The following is a 16,049-nucleotide window of genomic DNA, read 5'->3' as shown; positions in this document are numbered from 1 at the left end:
CTCCAGCAAGCCCTTCCTCTGGCCGGGGAGCAAGGCGCAGTCCCTGCCCTCAGGGAGCGCAGAGTCTAGGGCGGGAGGCAAAGAGAGCAAACATCACAACGAATGTGCAGGACGTTGAGGGACACAGGCAGGCACTGATGAAGTTACTAAGTTGGCCATTTGCTCTTTTGGGTTACGACACTGTTTGCAGAAGCTCCTGATAAAATGGAACTAAAGAGCCCACTAACCCCTCACCCCTCAATTCAGATAAGCATCTTAGCTTCCCTCCTTGGTCTTCTCAAAGATGGCAGAACCAAGGGGAGGGGAGATGCTAGAATGAAAATGTTCTGTTTGGGCTGTGGGCAGGAAGGTTCAGAGAACAAGGCAAAACAGCCTAGAGGGGTGACTCCCGGGTTCAAAGCTGTCTGGTAGTAGAAAGACAACAGCCTGGCCAGAGGAGGAGCCTCACAAAGGAAATGGGGACATACCAAGGTCACTTGGGCCACAGTTCTGCCCTGGCTGTGCTCTGCTGGTCTCCCTTTCTGCTGCTCTCCAGAGCCAGACAGGGGCAGGGGCCTGTGGGGCACGATCTGGGGCCAAACAGGCACCAGAAACAGTGTCCAGAGGGATCGGCAACTTTAGCTGCCACCAAAGTGCTCCAGAATGAGCTTTGGGCCCCCAGTAATCCCACCCTCGGCCGACTCGCTCTGTAAACATCCTGAAAGGTGCTTCTTTGTGGGCCCCGTGTAAGGGAAGGGGGACCAACCATCCCCGTTCACCCTGGATGCTCCTGGTTTGAGCATTGAAAGTCCGGAGTCTCATGAAACCCCTCAGTCCCGTGCAAGCGGAAATGGTTGTTGAGCGTCTCCTACCTTCCTCCGGCCGGGACTCCGCTTTGACCATGCAGGAACTGAGGTCCAGGAAAGGCAAGTCCCTTGTCCAGGTTCATGAAGCTAGAAGGTGAGGGGCTGGCGCGGGAACCCAGGTCCGTCTCAGTCTTCCTGCTGCCTCCCCAGGTCAGGCCCAGGTCAGGCCTGCCTCACCTGGTGGTTCTAACAGCCCCTAACTGCTCTCCCTCCTCCAGACCCCACCCCTCCTCATCTCCCTCAGCGCTCGGGGTTACTTTTCCAAAGCCCTGCATTAGAATTACGTGGAGGCCCTGTTAGAGCAGCTAGTTTGGCCCCAACCCCAGAGTTTCTGATTCAGCAGGTCTGGGTGCTGCTTGACAATCTGCATTTCTAACAAGGGCCAGGTGGTGCTGGAGCTGCTGGCCGGGGAACACACCTGGAGAATCACTGATGTAAACCGCGGCTCACAAAACCTCTGCACCCACCCCACCCCTCGGCTCACTGAATAAAGGCCAGGCCGTGCTCCAAGCCCCTCTGGGATCCAGCCCCCATGGCCCCCACATCTCCCCTCCACACCAGGTCCCCACCCTGCCAGGCTACTTCACATCCTGCCAGGCTCTGCTCTCTCCTACCACTGCGTCTTTGCTCAAGCTTCGTTCCCGGCCTGGACCCCACGGCCCCCTCCACACACACCCAGCCCTTACCATTTACACCTGTTTCAAATACTGCCTCCTCTAGACGCCCCCTGGTGGGGGCCCCTGTCAGTCAGGATAAAGGACTCCTCCCTCAGCTCCCAGCTTAGGCCTGTTTCATCCTGCCCTGTGTACTAGCCGTCCTTGTCACTGGTCTGTGGATTCCATGAGGACACAGACTGTCTGTTTGATCTTTGTCTACATATTTGTTAAACTGATGTATCCCCAGGAGATGGAACCAAGACGACATGGATTTTCGGGGATGTAGATTTGACGCGAGAAAGAACTTGTAACAATGTGAACAGTTCGACCCCAACTGTTGAGGGTCCAGCCGGGAGACCCCGAGCTCCCTGTCACTCTGGGCATCTTCAGTGAGGTTGGATGAACTTCTACAAAGTCCCTGGACTCTCTGGGTAGGCAGGTACTGAACACCCAACCTCCTTCTCAGGCCCCTCTCTCCCCAGGAGAATTTGATCCCCACCAAACCCAGTGCCCTGCACTCCAGATCCACAGGGCCCCACGGGCTGGCGGGACCTTGCCAGAGGTGAGCAGTGGTAGACAGGCGTAAGTTTTTGTCAGTGGCCTTCACTGTCTGAAGATGAGACATGACCAGTGGTGAGGCCCCCTGCTCCGTGGGCCCTCCCTCCTCTGATTAAACCCCCTCCCTCGGAAGGACCAGCTCCTCCCTGATGCACCTCCACCCCGTCCCTCACCTCCTCCACTCCTGTGCCTCCAGCCTCATGGACGAGAGGAAGCACCTGGGCTCCTTGGGAACAGAGCCGAGCTCCCCGCCAGGCCCAAGTAGATTCTCAGAAGGTGTGTTTACCTCCCGCGCCCTGCTCAGACCCTCCCCTCACCCATGCTGCTCCGCCAGGCACACACCAGGGGGCAAATGCTCTCTTGCCCTTCGTCATCTGCTCTGGGGAAAGAACCTGTGAAGTCCATTCCAATCAAGGAGACTGTGATTGAGGCTTCCAGCCCCTGCCGTCCCTGCGGGGAATTTTACTGTTTGAATCAGACAAACTTGAAAGACTCACTTGATTGCACTGGGGCTAAGCATATGATAATGGTGTTTTTTGTTTATTTGTTGGTTGGTTGGTTTGGAGAGGGAAGAGAAGAATTTTTCCAGAATCTGGACTCATGGCCCCGTGGGGCCTTCCAGGGTCAGCACTGACTGTAAGAGTTTGGTGAGTTCTGAGGTTTGTACCATTCAAGACAATCTGCTCTGGCTTCCTCCCCGACCAGAAGCATCCATCAATCAATTTCAAAGCCGGCAGCCTGGTTATTAGAATGGCCTGAGAACGCCATGACCCAGGGTACCCAGCTGGGCAACACCTGGGTCTCCGCTCACCTCCTGCCAACCTCTAGGTCTCCTGAGCATTCTCATTTCCGCTCCTTCCCAGGGTGAGCCGAAGTCATGACCTGAAAGAATGCAGGGTCAGCCAGCCCGTCTGAAATTTCCCCTCCATGTGTGTGAAAGGAGATATGTCCAACTGTGAACACACAGAGCCCACACACCCTTGTGACTCAGCAGATGCGGCTGTCCTCAACTCTGTCCCCTGGAATGTCAAACAGACCAGCCTCAGAGGTCTGACAGCATTAGAACAGATCCTGCAAAGCCTGGGCCCAGAGGCACCTTCCCCAGAAGCCCTTCAGGACAATAACCAGCCACCTGGATCCACCCACACAGAGACAGGTGCCCTCATCCAGACCCCCAGACACACAGTCAGATGCACACACACAAACAGACACACCCAGAGAAAACTCAGACACACCCAGGAATGCGCACACACACATGCATGCCCATCCAAATATACTCACTCAGAGACAGATGCATACTTGCAGATACTTGGAAACACCCAGAAACATACGCGCACACACACACACACGCACTTGCACACACATACACACGCGCATGCATACACTCCTCAAAGGACTCAGCCAGAGTTTGATGCATCCTCTCTGCCTGACCTTAAACAGCTTTTCCAACCCCAATAGGTGGCCTGGCTCTCTGGCAGGGCCCTCTGGGTCTCTGACTTGGAACCATGGTCACAATGGCTAGAGACGGGGCAAAAATGGCAAACTCCAAATTCACCAACCACACTACTAATTCACCACTCAGAAAAGAAGTTTTACTTTCGTGTGGTGACTTTCCAAAGTCCAACCATGGGAAGACATAAAGATAAGCAAACAGAACACTAACCCACACCTTCTTTTTCCCTTCTCTTATCAGAAGCTTACACACCCTTTAAAGCCAGATGAAAATCTGACCCATAGGAGGTCTTTAGCACCAATGCGTATTAAACTGAACGTGCCCCTGAGGGACAGCAGTGTAGGGAGAGGGGGGCTGCCTGGGGCCTGGTTCTGAGGGCTGTTTTGGCTTCTTGCCAGTGTGAGGTCCTGCAGGGTTCCCTGCCACTTTGGACCAACCAAGGAGTGATGTCATGTGTTAATTCAGTCCATAAATACTTACTGAACACCGACAGGCACCGTGCTCAGAACAGCAAACAGCCAGACCCAGCCCTGCTCTCCTAAGTGTATGGCCCACAAGAGGAGGCAGACATCAAAAATTCAAATAGTTTTTTTTGTTTGTTTTTTATGGAGGTACTGGGGACTGAACCCAGGACCTCGTGCATGTGAAGCACACACTCTACCACTGAGCTATACCCTCACCCTTCAAATAATTCTTAAAGTAGATATTTATTATGAGTTAAATTGTGTCTTCCACCTCCCCCTCCAAATTCATATGCTGAAGTCCTAACCCCCAGTACTTCAGAATGGGGCTGTATTTGGACGTAAATTCTCTCCTTAAAGAAGTAATTGATGTAAAATGAGGTCATAGGGGTGGGCCATAATCCCATACGAGTGGTGTCCCCGTAAGAGGTGAGGACACAGACATGCACAGGGTAGGGGGGGAGACCACATAACAGCACAGGGGGAAGACGGCCACTTACGAGCTGAGGAGAGAGGCCTCCAAAGAAACCGACCCTGCTGACACCTTGATCCTGGACTTCCAGCCTCCAGAGCTGTGAGAAATAAAGTTAGGTTCTTTAAGCCACCCAGTCTGTGGTACTTTATAAACTAATATAGTATTAAACTAAAATTAATAAGTGTCATAAAGGGGCCTGAAAGTTTATAGGCGGGGGTCCTAATCTCTTCTGGAAGTGGGGGAGGACCATAGAAAGTGTCATTTAAATTGAGACCCTGAAGAATTAAGAGCTAACTCCAAAAAGGTAGAGAGTGAGTGGGGTTAGGGATGGAAGAGGGGACATTGTGGACAGAGGCCAGGTCCCCTGCAGGCCGGAAGGAGCCTGCACCTGCGAGGAACCCAGGCTGCTCCCGGCCTGGTGGCTGGGGCACAGCGAGCCAAGGGCCCAAAGGAGGAAGCAACAGGTAGGAGCCAGATCACAAGGCATGTCTCGGGCCACATTCAGGATTTGGGGGGCTCAAGATGAGAGACAAATAAAGGGGAGAAATTGTGGATTCACTTTTGCTTTAAGAAATGTTTTGTAGCAAAGACACAAACCACCATCACTTTTTTATAAAAGACATGAACTGAGCCCCACTCTGCCTCCAGTTCTGAGGTCAGTGAGACGGCTGTCAGTCCGTGCCTGCCAAGAGAGAGCAGTGGAGACGAAAAGTAGGTGCCAGTGCAAAGTCCACTCCCTCCTCCCTCTCTCCTTGGGTCAGTTCGGGTCCTCTGGGAAGCAGATGCCAGGGTAGAAGCAGAAGCTGCAGAGATCTGGGCGGGGGAGCACCTGTGAAAGGCACAGGCGCAGAAGGACCACAGTGGAGGTCTGGCTCCTACGAAAGGAGAGAGGGGAGGAGGGCAAAGGGGAGGAGGGCAGAGGGGACAGGAAGGGCCTCAGATTGCAGCGCCGGCTGACAGGCTCCCCAGGGCAAGGAGTAGGTCCCCCACAGGACAGGAATGTTCTGGTTTTAGCACCTGCCACACCGCCCCAGCTCCCAACCCCCGCCCCCCGGGCTCAACCTCTGGCTAAAAGCCACCTGGGGAGAGTGTGGTCTGGTGGGTCCAAGAAGGTACCGGCAGCAGGGGCTCACAGCACTCCCCCCCGCAGGCTCTCCCTGGCGTGGAAAGGGGGGCAGCATGCCTCCCTGCCTGCCAGGCTTCTCTCCTTTCCTTCTTCCCCTCGTTCCTCCCTTTATTCCTTCCACCTGCCTTCTCTCCTCAGCTCTTTAGTAATCACACCCTGTGCCAGGCAGAGGCGCACTCTGGAACCTTCATAAATGAATCAGACACAGTCCTCCCCTCAAAGAGCCATTGGTCCAGAAAGTCCTCTCACATCCACAGGTGGGCACCTGGCACGTCCCTTCCTTCAGGCTGCCTGGCTGCTCCGGACCAACCCCGTGAGCCCCTGTGGCCCTCTCTCTTGCTGGCCAGTTCCAGAGACAGACACTATCTTCCACTCTGTACCTGCACGCAGGGCAAAGTGCAGAGACAAATTAAGCAGGCAAATTAATGCAACTCTTAGCTTGGTGATTTGACGTATATTTGTAAATTTCAACGGCAACTTCATCTCCCCCTACCCCCGCCCCATCTTAACCCACTACTCCTCTGAAATCAATTAACATCTTTTGGATACATAATAAAATCAATACTTTTTGTTTGTAAAATGAGTGGAAAAGGTGTGTATACACCGACCACAGCAGAGTGACAGCAACCCAAACAAGACCCGACCCGAGGCTTCTGATGCTTCAAGGACGTCTGGACAAGAACACAGCGATGCTTGTTCCTGTTGTGCAGGGCACTCACGCGCCCGAGCTCAGACACCCGGGGTGGTCTGTGCGGGCTCAGGCCCACAGCTCCGTGTCCCGGGGGCATTCAGGAGCTGGATGTAAAACAAGAAGGCAAAGCACTAGCTCTCTTTAAATGAAGAGTTAAATACATTCACACCTGTTAAGGGCCGAATTATGTCCCTGCAATTTCATATGTTGAAGCCCCAACCCCAAGTCCTTAGAATGTGACTGTATTTGGAGATAGGGCCTTTAAAGGGGTGATTAAGCTAACAGGAGGCCACAAGGGTGGGCCCCAATCCAGTGTGACTGCTGTCCTTATGAGAAGAGGAAATACAGACACACAGAGGGACAGCGGGGATGCGTGTGTCCAGAGAAACAACCAGGTGAAGAGGCAGCAGGAGGGTGGCCGCCAGCAAGCCGAGGAGAGAGGTTCCGGAGGAAACCAGCCCTGCTGGCACCTTGATCTTGGACGTCCAGCCTCTAGATCGGTGAGAAAATCCATGCCTGCTGTGCAAGCCGCCCCGTCTGTGGTATTTTGTTAAGGCTGCCCTAGCAAACGAACACAGCATCAAAAATAACAAAACAAGGAAACAAGGCGGGGCAAGTAGTCTGAGTTCTGCATTTACTTCTTTAATGCGTTGTTTGCACCCCTTGAGGTGAGCTGCACGAGTCCTGAATGAAAAGGCAACGCCGCAGTAAGCCTCCCCTCCGGACCCCGACTCCAGCAGCCTCTGCTCCTGCCTCCGGCCTCGCCATAGGCGCCCTCGGGAGGGGTGGGAAGAAGGTGGCCAGCTGAGCGCCCCGCACCAGAGAGGAAAGCTCTTCCTGCTTCCTCTTCTGTTTAATAAACCACTGCCGAGTGTGAGTGTCGGTGCAGAAGCAGGCCTCACACAGGTGGGTCAGAGCAGAAGAGGTGAATAGGAGGTGTGCCCTCCGCCCGGAGTCCAGGGCACTGGGGTTGAGTGCCGCTCCTTTTCCATGTTGCTCCTTATGCCTGTGGTCTCAGGGTGCAACTAAATTATGTAAATAACAGATCCCTTATGTTTGCCAAGTTCTTCAAAGCTGACAAACCTCCCTGACAAAATTGGTCTCAATGAGGCACTCACGACAAGCAGCATTGACATTATTATCTCCATTTCACAGATGAGAAAACCAAGGCCCAGAAAGGCCAAATGACAAGGCCAGGAGTCAACAGCTGAAAAGTGCCAGGAATTCGCCCAAGCCTTTTGGTGAAGTGATGAAATATACCAAGGACTCACAGACACAGAAATCAAGCTTAACGGTTACCAGAGGGGAAAGGGAGTGAGAAGGGATAAATTGGGAGTTCCAGGTTTGCAGATACTAACTTCTATATGTACAATAGATAAACAACAAATTTCTACTGTATAGCACAGGGAACTATGTTCAATATCTTGTAGTAACCTATAATGAAAAAGAACATGAGAAGGAATAAATATATATGTGTATGACTGAAATGTTACGCTGTGCGCCAGAAATTGACACATTATAAACTCACTATACTTAAATCAAAAAAAAAAAAAAAAAAGAACTAGGAAAGGGAATTGAGAGAAGACACGGGACCACCTCCTCTCAATCCCAAATGAGCAGAGTGATGGCCCAGATGGCTTTTCAAACCCCGCCCAGCCTCCAGATTTAAGCTCAGAGAGACACGAAGGCACTCAGAGCATGAGTTAGCAAACTCAGCCTATTTGGGCTCAGAAGACGTTGTCAGACCAGAGCCCTCAGGTAGACTCCAAGGGGAGGTGGTGACTGGGGAGGTGAGCTGGAGACGGGGGATTTTCTACACTTTCTCTTTAAAATGGGGATAATAATCCAGCCCAGGCATTCTCACAGGTTGCACGGTGGCCTCTGACCAAGGTGGCAATAAAAGAACAGACAAAAGCCTGCCATCAGGTCGTGAGTGGACAAGCACCCTCAGCGATAATCACCACGCAGCCTCCATGTCCTGTCCACTGTGGCATCTCATGGCCGTTTGTGTTGATATTTTTCACTTCATTTCCTCATTTCATTATTTCAATATAATATTTGATGGATGAAAAATGTAGATAACTCGTACGTAAGAGAGAAAGCATAAGAATAAAATGAACTCCTGTGAACTAATGGTGGACTTGTGTCATCCACAATGCTGCCGACAGCCTAGCATCTACCTTTATCCTCGTCCCCATCTCAGCCACCAGAGGTAAGCTTCACCATGAATTTTGAGTTTAATCATTGCCTTGCTTTTAAAATGTTGTTTTATCACATTGGCATGTATTCCCAAAGTATAGTACAGATCTTGAGCTTTATAAAAACAGAATCATATTGCCTCTGGTCTTCTGGGATGCTTTGTTCACTCAACACTGTCTTTCTGGGAAGAGCAGAGAAGAATGTGGATTTGAGGGTAGACAAATCCAGATTCCAAGCACCCCTGCTGTGTGATCGCATGCAAACTTCTTGGCTCCACAGCGTCTCAGCTTCCTCATCTATAGAAATGGAGCTTGCGTTCTCTCATTTCCCTTACAAGGTTACAAAGGGAATTAAATAAAATGTGTATAATATGTTCCTATTGCAGAAGAGGTTTTTTAAAAAGCATTTGTGAGTTTATCTTTTTTCTTTCATTTTTGTCTAGCTCAGGGGTGGAGGATCGCTGATCCACAGGGGAGGAAATACTTACAAAATTATTTCTCCTTAGATAATATAACCCACTGTGTTTTAGATTAAGAACTGGGAACGTGAATTTTATCCAGTAAGTAGGGACTTCAGCTATATATTAGGACTTGCTAATGGATGGAAGGGGAGAGAAAAAGGAAACTAGTGGGAGAAAGGGAAAAACAGAGAGATAACTATTAATGAGGTTACCCACTGTGTTCTAGCTTTTCGAAATGTCAGTTAACCAACATTTACAGCTCTTCAACTCCTCCAATCCCTAAGTCTATTATGGTTTGCTTAGAATGGGATCCTCTCAGCAGATCACCAAGGAAGACTTATTCTTTGGGGTGCGGCAACAGGGAACAGAACAACGTCAGGATGACATCAAGACGGGACCAGACGGAGAGCTCTATGAGCCTGTGCCAGATAAAATTCCAGTCTTCATTTTAGCTCTTTCCACATATACCTACTTTGTCTGTGGAACACAGGGCAGGACTCTTTTCTCATAGAGATTTTGTGGTTCACTTCTTATGGTATGTCCTTCATCTGCTTCCAGAATAAGGTTTTCGGCAAACAAATATGCTAGTGGAAAAGGCAGATGAAATCCAAGATCTGGAGTCAGGAAAACCAGTGAGATTGACATTAAAACAGAGAGCACTGAAATATTTATATGCGCATTTGTGAAATATTAATGCAGCATCCTGCAAACACACAGGCAAACACTCGGGGGTAGGGCACCCTCAGACATCTTAAAGACTGACTCAACCAAGCACAGCTTTTGTCACTGGAAATCTTTGCCTCAGAGCTGTGGTCTCTCACAGCCTCGAAGCGTCAGCTGGTCAACACATCCTTCTTCAGGACTAACGGAGCACACCTGGCTCCCTCGGGCCAGCTGCTTCACTGAACCTCACACCTGCAGGCCAGAGGGACCAGGTTTCTGTGTTCCTGTATGAGAGTGATACAGGTGCTTGGCTTCAGGCTGATGGGTGTCAAAGTCATCCTCAAAGGCCCCCTCTGCCCACTTCCTGGCCCTGTGCCTCCTGAGGGATTTGGGAAACCCAGCAGGTGCCAGCAAACCCCAGAGAGCTGGGCTGAGGGGGACCTGGTCAACAGGACTTGCTATAACCTGGGTGAGAAGAAGGCGGGAGGAGAAGCCTATGGGTAGGACAGAGTCCTGGATTCCCAGGACTTACAGAATGCAGTCCCCTTCCAGGTAGGTGCTATGCCTGCCTGTTTGTTGCTCTAACCCCAGCATCTAGAGCAGTCCCAGGCATGTAGTGGGAGCCCAGTAAATACCGGCTCACGGATTGACCTGCAGCCCACGAGGTTGGCTGCCGAGCTGCCCCCACCCAGGGGCAGTGCCCTCTACTGTGAAAAGGTGGACAAAAGCAAGTGAGGCAGGAAGGAAGGGGTCAGGGCACAGCCATGAAAAGAATGACCCAGCAATTAGTACCAAGATGGTGGAAGATTCAATTCCCAGTAGACCCCGAGCATCATTATCTGCTCACTGTAATACAATAGCTGCTAAACGGTCCTCCCACAGGTGCCAGGTCAGTTTCAAGGCTGACCATAAAAGGTCAAAAAGTGGGTGGTGGCCCAGTTCCTGGAATCCCACCCCTTCCCCAAAGTAGTTGGAATAACCCTCCCACTTGTTAGCATATGGAGCTACTGAGCCCATTAAACTAACAATTCCCACACCCTGGGGACAATTGCATTTCTTCCTAGCAGACTCCAAGCTCTGAGGCCACCGCTCACCCTTCTAAGACGGCCTGCATTCTGCCTAATGAATGTGTATCTCTTAGGCCCTTCTGCCTTTTTCTTGACTTTTGAGACGGCCCGCACTGTGGAGTGTGCATCTCTCTGAATAAATCTACTTTTTACTCAACTGTGGCTCATTCTTGAATTCTTTCCTGCGCAAAGCCAAGGACCCTCACTTGGCGGGGCGTGTCCCAGGGACTTGCCTGAGACTTGGGACATGGCCGTCCCGTCACGCCCCATTTTTCCTGAATCACAAGTGTGATCATTTCTTCTGTTTCCAGAAATGAAGGACAAGGCGGGGAAAAGTAGAGACGAGAGTGTGTTTTAAGTGAGGCAAAGCAAATGTTCGGTCCATTTCCTGAAAGGTCTCCCACAGTTTATCAAGCTGAAGAAATGAGCCCTGTACTCGGAGTCAGGAAGTCTGGGCTCTCATCAGATATTTTCAAAAATTTGCTGCGTGAAGCAGAACGAGTCACTTCCTCTCTCTCAGCTTCAGTTCCCTGTTCAGTAAAAAGCAGTGGTTGGGCCAGACAGGTGCCCAAAGGCCAACCTCTTTGGCTGTAATTGGAAACTCAGGCCTGGGTTTGTCAAAGCCGTTCACTGCTCTCCTTCCTAACGGAGGGCAGTCCCCTACCTGCGACCACACTTTATTTCCTAGGAGCTCCCAGGGAGCCCCTGTTCCAGAACTTTCCTGCCACAGCCCGGGGTGGGGGGGTGCTGAACATCGTTAGCTGGACAGGCTGAGAACTGAGACACTCAAGAACTCCAGGGCAAGGCAGAGCTTTGTTTCACAAGCCTGCGGGCCCCTCCATTCCTGGCTGGAAGCTTTTCTGATACCCTTCTGCCTTTCTGTTCCTGCGGGGTTGTTTTGCTCTGGATCTGTCCACTGGATCAGGGCAGCTTGGCCCACCCTCTCACACAATGTGCTTAAAACTCGTTGCCAATTAAGGGAAAGGATGCCCCCTTTCTCTTGTGTCCCTACTTTTCTGCCCTTATTTTCTTCCCCCCTCTCACCTTCCCGGCACACTTTTCCTCACTCATCTTCTAAAACTTTCTTTCCCTTTCTTTCTACCTCTTCCCACAAACCCTCTCGGCCTTGATACCTCACCCTGACTCTCTTTACTTCTGGCTTCCAAGGGTCTTCTCTCGGGTTTCTGGTCAACAGCACCATCCTTTGGGCCTGGAAAGCAGGGCCCGGAGTTCTCTTGCCACATACACTCAAGGGTCCAGGTAATCCATCTCCTTTGGGTCCTTCTTTGACCTTCTCCATCCACATCTTCACAGAGCCCCCAGCCCTATCTTGCCCATAGTTGGCAGGTGTATTTGCTTTCCAGAGCTGCCTTAACAAAGGCACACAGTCTGTGTGGCTCACACAACAGAAATTTATCTTCTCACAATTCTGGAGGCCAGAATCTGAGACCGAGGTCTTGGTAGGGCTGGTTTCTTCTGAGGCCTCTCCCTTTAGTTTATAGATGCCCACCTTCTAGCTGTCTCTTTAGATCCTTTTTTTGTTTGTTTTTTTGATGGAAGTACTGGGTATTGAATCCAGGACCTCATGCATGCTAAGCACACAGTCTGCCACTAAGCTATACCCACCCTTCTAAGCTGTCTCTTTATATGATCTTTCCTCTGTGTCCTGATCTCTCTGCTTATAAGGACACCAGTCATACTGGATTGGGGACCACCTCAATGACCTCATTTTACCTTAATTACCTCTTTAAAGACCTGTCTCCGAATATTCTGAGGGACTGAGGATTGGGAGACACAACTCAGCCCACACCAGCAGGGGTGACGGTGGTAGTAGCAGAGGCAGCCCAGACATTATATGCTGGTATCCAGGCTGATTTTCTTGGGCTGCACACCTTTAGGAAAGGATGTAGAATGTGGGCAGCTAGCAGTCCAGGGGTAGGGGGTTGCTTCAGTATGAGCTTCTGAGCTATCCACTCAGCACCCCAATCCTGGAGGCTCCCCCAGAGAGCTAAAGAAATCAGATGGAAATAGCCCCCACAGAAGCCGAGCATCAGGTAAACCAAAAGTTTAATAAAAATGAAAAAAGTTACAGCACAGTGGGCTGGCAATGGGCTTCTTTGGAAGGTCTGATATGTTGGTCAGCATGAGATGCTGACTCCATGTGGGTTCTGGGAGGTCACAGGACAGGTCCCTCACACCCAAGATTCACTTCACTCCTTATCTTGTTCCCATGGAGGGAGGCCTCTGTTTTCCTGGTGTAATTTTTGGCCAGGCTGGTTCTGAACTCCCTCCTCCTGTGAGAAAAGCTGCCTGAATCTGACCTTCAGCCAGGATGGTGATGTGCGTTTACATCGGTTCCTTAGGTCCGCACCCCTGCCCCAGGCTGTGAGGTTGGCAGATAGGTGAAAGTCCGTTTCATGGAGAATTAAGAGTTTTGGGAATGCTGGAGTCTTCTCCCCAGGAGACAGCCACAGCTCCCAAGGTCTCCTGGCTCCCCTGCAAATTCTTCTGAATCCTGCATGCCCATCTCTCTTGCAAAGTGCTCGGGGATGGAGAATGCCTGCGTGCTGGTGACAGGCGGGGTCCAAGAGTCTGCATAGACAGGAGCCCGGCTGGACCTGGGCCTCCCTGGTGGCCACCTGAGCCCGGCCAGTTAGGAGGTACTGCTCCTCCTCCGGGGGTGGAGGGCTTTCCTTTTGGCGATGTCCTCCTCTGTGTCACTCTCACAATTCCTCTGGAAGAAAGGGAAAAAGAGAGACCGAGGGCAAGAGGGTCATGAGGTGCCAGGAATGGGGTCGTGCTGGGCAACCTGGGCAGAAGCACCTGTCGGGGCCTGTAAGCCAAGGGATGGACCTAGAGGGGAAGCCTGTAGCTCTGCCCAGAGACCAGGGGTGGGCAGGATGGGGCGGGGAGGGACCTGAAATGGGACCTGCCTGGAGGTCTGCTTCCCAGGAGGAAGGAATGCAGGCGGAGCATCTCAGGGGAAACCAGGCACCAGGAGGGGCCAAATTATAATAATAATGAAAGTCATGTCTGGTGTCCTTTGTGGCTGCCACACAATCTAGACCACCTGGATAGCTGTTCTGTGGGCTGATGAGTCTCCTGAACTCAGCGCAGAGCCACAGGGACCACCCCACCAAGCTCTGAGGGCCGTGCCCTGTCTCCTCTGTCTGGCTTAGGCTGCACCTCTAGCCAGCCTTGCCATGTTGTCTTTCCAGGGAAAAGGCTTCTGTGCTCCGATTTTATGAAAGAGAAGAAGAGCAAAGCACAGTCCATCAGCTTCTACGTGGCTAAGCCAGAGCAGAGGCAGCCACCCTGGCAGTCCCCATGCCTTTTCACTCAAGCCACACGGATCTAATCAAAGTATTAAAACTATTGAAAGAAGTACTAATTCAGAAAGCCTTGTGCAAGTCATAAAAAAAATCTGTTGTCAGATGTTCAATTTTAAGCTTCCTAAACAAAAGGACCTCTCTCATTTTTTTTTAAGTCCCTTTGGGAAAACTGTATAATAGATTCCTGGGACCCATTCCTTTTTCACTTGTAGGGTGAGCCATTGAGCTGACGATGCTGAGTGTCTGAGTAAAAAGAGGATGGTTTTAAATGTTTGCACAAGGATAAAAATTAGGAAAGAGTTTTACATTCTTTTCAATTACTCTCTGTTCCTCTTTCCTAATGGCCAGCAACTCAGCCTGAAAGGCATGCCAGCTGTCAGCCGTGTGCCTTCCCAGGGCCCTCTCTCCTTCTCCTAGCCTGCGCCAGCTGGAAATCCAAGGTCAAGATCAACTGTAGCCAAATACATCCTGGACCAAGCCCAGCTATAACAATAAAAATAACTCAAGCGCTGCTGAATAGCAACTTTTTAGCATGAGTCAGAGCCAGAAAATAAAAAAGTAAGCTAGGGAAAAGTCTGCTTGTCATTAATAGAGATTTTCAGAGGGAGCAAGTCCAGTCCCCTTTTACAGCAGACGAGGAAGGCAGCCAGAGAAGGGACACAGCTTGGCCGAAGGCACACAGTTGTTTTGGGCCTCCGGAGCCATAAATCCTCAAGTTCCAGACAACAGCAAGAACCAAGAAAAGTTCAGGCTGGTGTGCAGTGCGCAGGGGCTGTGCCAGGCCCTGGGATGCAGCCTGAGTGCTGTGTGCCCTGCGGCTGCCCAGGGCTGCCAGCCCACCCACCTCAGGCTGCTGCCATCTAGCCTCTTCCTGAGCTCAGGGAGTCACCTTCTGTTCCCACTCATCCTAGACACTCCGGGGGCCCTCACCACACTCAGTGAGCAGTGGGAGGGTCTGTCAGGGAGCCAGCTGCAATACTAACACCACATTCTGTAGCACTGGCACCAAATTTCAGAGTCTACAAGAGGATTTTAAACAATAATAGCTGCTCATACATACTGAGGGCTTAAAATGCCAGGCTCTAAGAATATGTCATCATTTAATCCTCATGACTACCCTATGAAATAGGAACTATTATTTACCCCATTTTACAAATGATGCCATTTTGGCACAGAGAGGTTAAGTAATTTCCTCAAGGTCACACAGCTCATAAGTGGCAGATTTGAATCATGGCATTCGGGCTCCAGAGGCCATGCTCTTGATCATTATATTATAAGCCTGTCATTTTAAATGCATATAAAACTGCCCCAAGCTAATCAAATATAAGATATCATTTAAATATTATTTTTATTGGTAACCTAAGGCAAAACAGAAATGGAAAAATTGGGATAATGAATGTAAATCTTTCTGAAGCAGATCTTTGGCCTGTCAGGAACTGATTTGGGATCGCCTGTGGTAGTCTCATTATCCCACCACCATCCCTCACAGGCTACAAGTCCTCGGGGGAATGCTGGGGTCGGGGAGTGGCAGCAGCAGTCCCTCTGAAGGCCCACCAGGAAAGGACTCGAGATCCTCCAGAGGCCTCTGCTGCCCCCTGGGAGCGCCCCCCTCCCAGCACCACCCCAGTGGTCCCCCTGAACACCCAACTTCCGCTGATCACACAGTGCAGAGCCTGCTGGAAACAGTTAAGCCCATCTGCTCCCTCCCACCCCTGAGCTCCAGGCCACACCCAGAATTCCGCCCAACCAGGGGGCACCACATTTACCCACCAGGTCTGCATCTGGCCTCAGGTGCGCCTTCTTCATCAGGGAGCGGGTGAGGTGGTTACACAAGGAGACGATGCTGAAAGAGAGCTGGGGAGGGGTGGGGAGAGGAGAGGAACCTCCAGGTGAGAAAGTGCACAAAGACCCTGAAGGGAACCAGGAGCCCACCTGGGCCGCTGCCCCCACCTAAAACCCTGACCCACCTTCCACCTCCTGCGGACATACTGCTTCTTGAAGTTCTCCAGGTTGACCGCGGACTCCCTGCGCACCAGGGCTTGCTGGTGGTCCACAGGCTGGGA

At 51.2% G+C, this 16,049-nt stretch overlaps 1 protein-coding gene and 1 non-coding gene across 3 annotated transcripts in view; both read right to left on the bottom strand.

The window, feature by feature from the left end:
• Nucleotides 1-4,118: 4,118 nt before the first annotated feature.
• Nucleotides 4,119-4,190, bottom strand: TRNAV-CAC (transfer RNA valine (anticodon CAC)). Its single transcript has one exon. It is a non-coding gene; the product is annotated as a tRNA-Val (tRNA).
• An 8,514-nt stretch (nt 4,191-12,704) lies between these two features.
• Nucleotides 12,705-16,049, bottom strand: part of LOC102541641 (death-associated protein kinase 2) — a 106,566-nt gene continuing 103,221 nt past the window's right edge. For both annotated transcript variants that reach the window (XM_072962268.1, XM_072962269.1), the window contains exons 10-12: nt 15,954-16,043; nt 15,757-15,840; nt 12,705-13,388 (exon numbers count right to left, since the gene is read on the bottom strand). In XM_072962268.1, the coding sequence (XP_072818369.1) occupies nt 13,308-13,388; nt 15,757-15,840; nt 15,954-16,043 (255 nt within the window). In that variant the 3' untranslated portion in view covers nt 12,705-13,307. The remainder of the gene's footprint in view (nt 13,389-15,756; nt 15,841-15,953; nt 16,044-16,049) is intronic.

Source organism: Vicugna pacos, chromosome 6, assembly GCF_048564905.1.
Source record: "Vicugna pacos chromosome 6, VicPac4, whole genome shotgun sequence".
NCBI lineage: Eukaryota > Metazoa > Chordata > Mammalia > Artiodactyla > Camelidae > Vicugna > Vicugna pacos.
The sequence above is the reverse complement of the archived record's forward strand: the minus strand, read 5'-3'. Positions and strand labels throughout refer to the sequence as shown.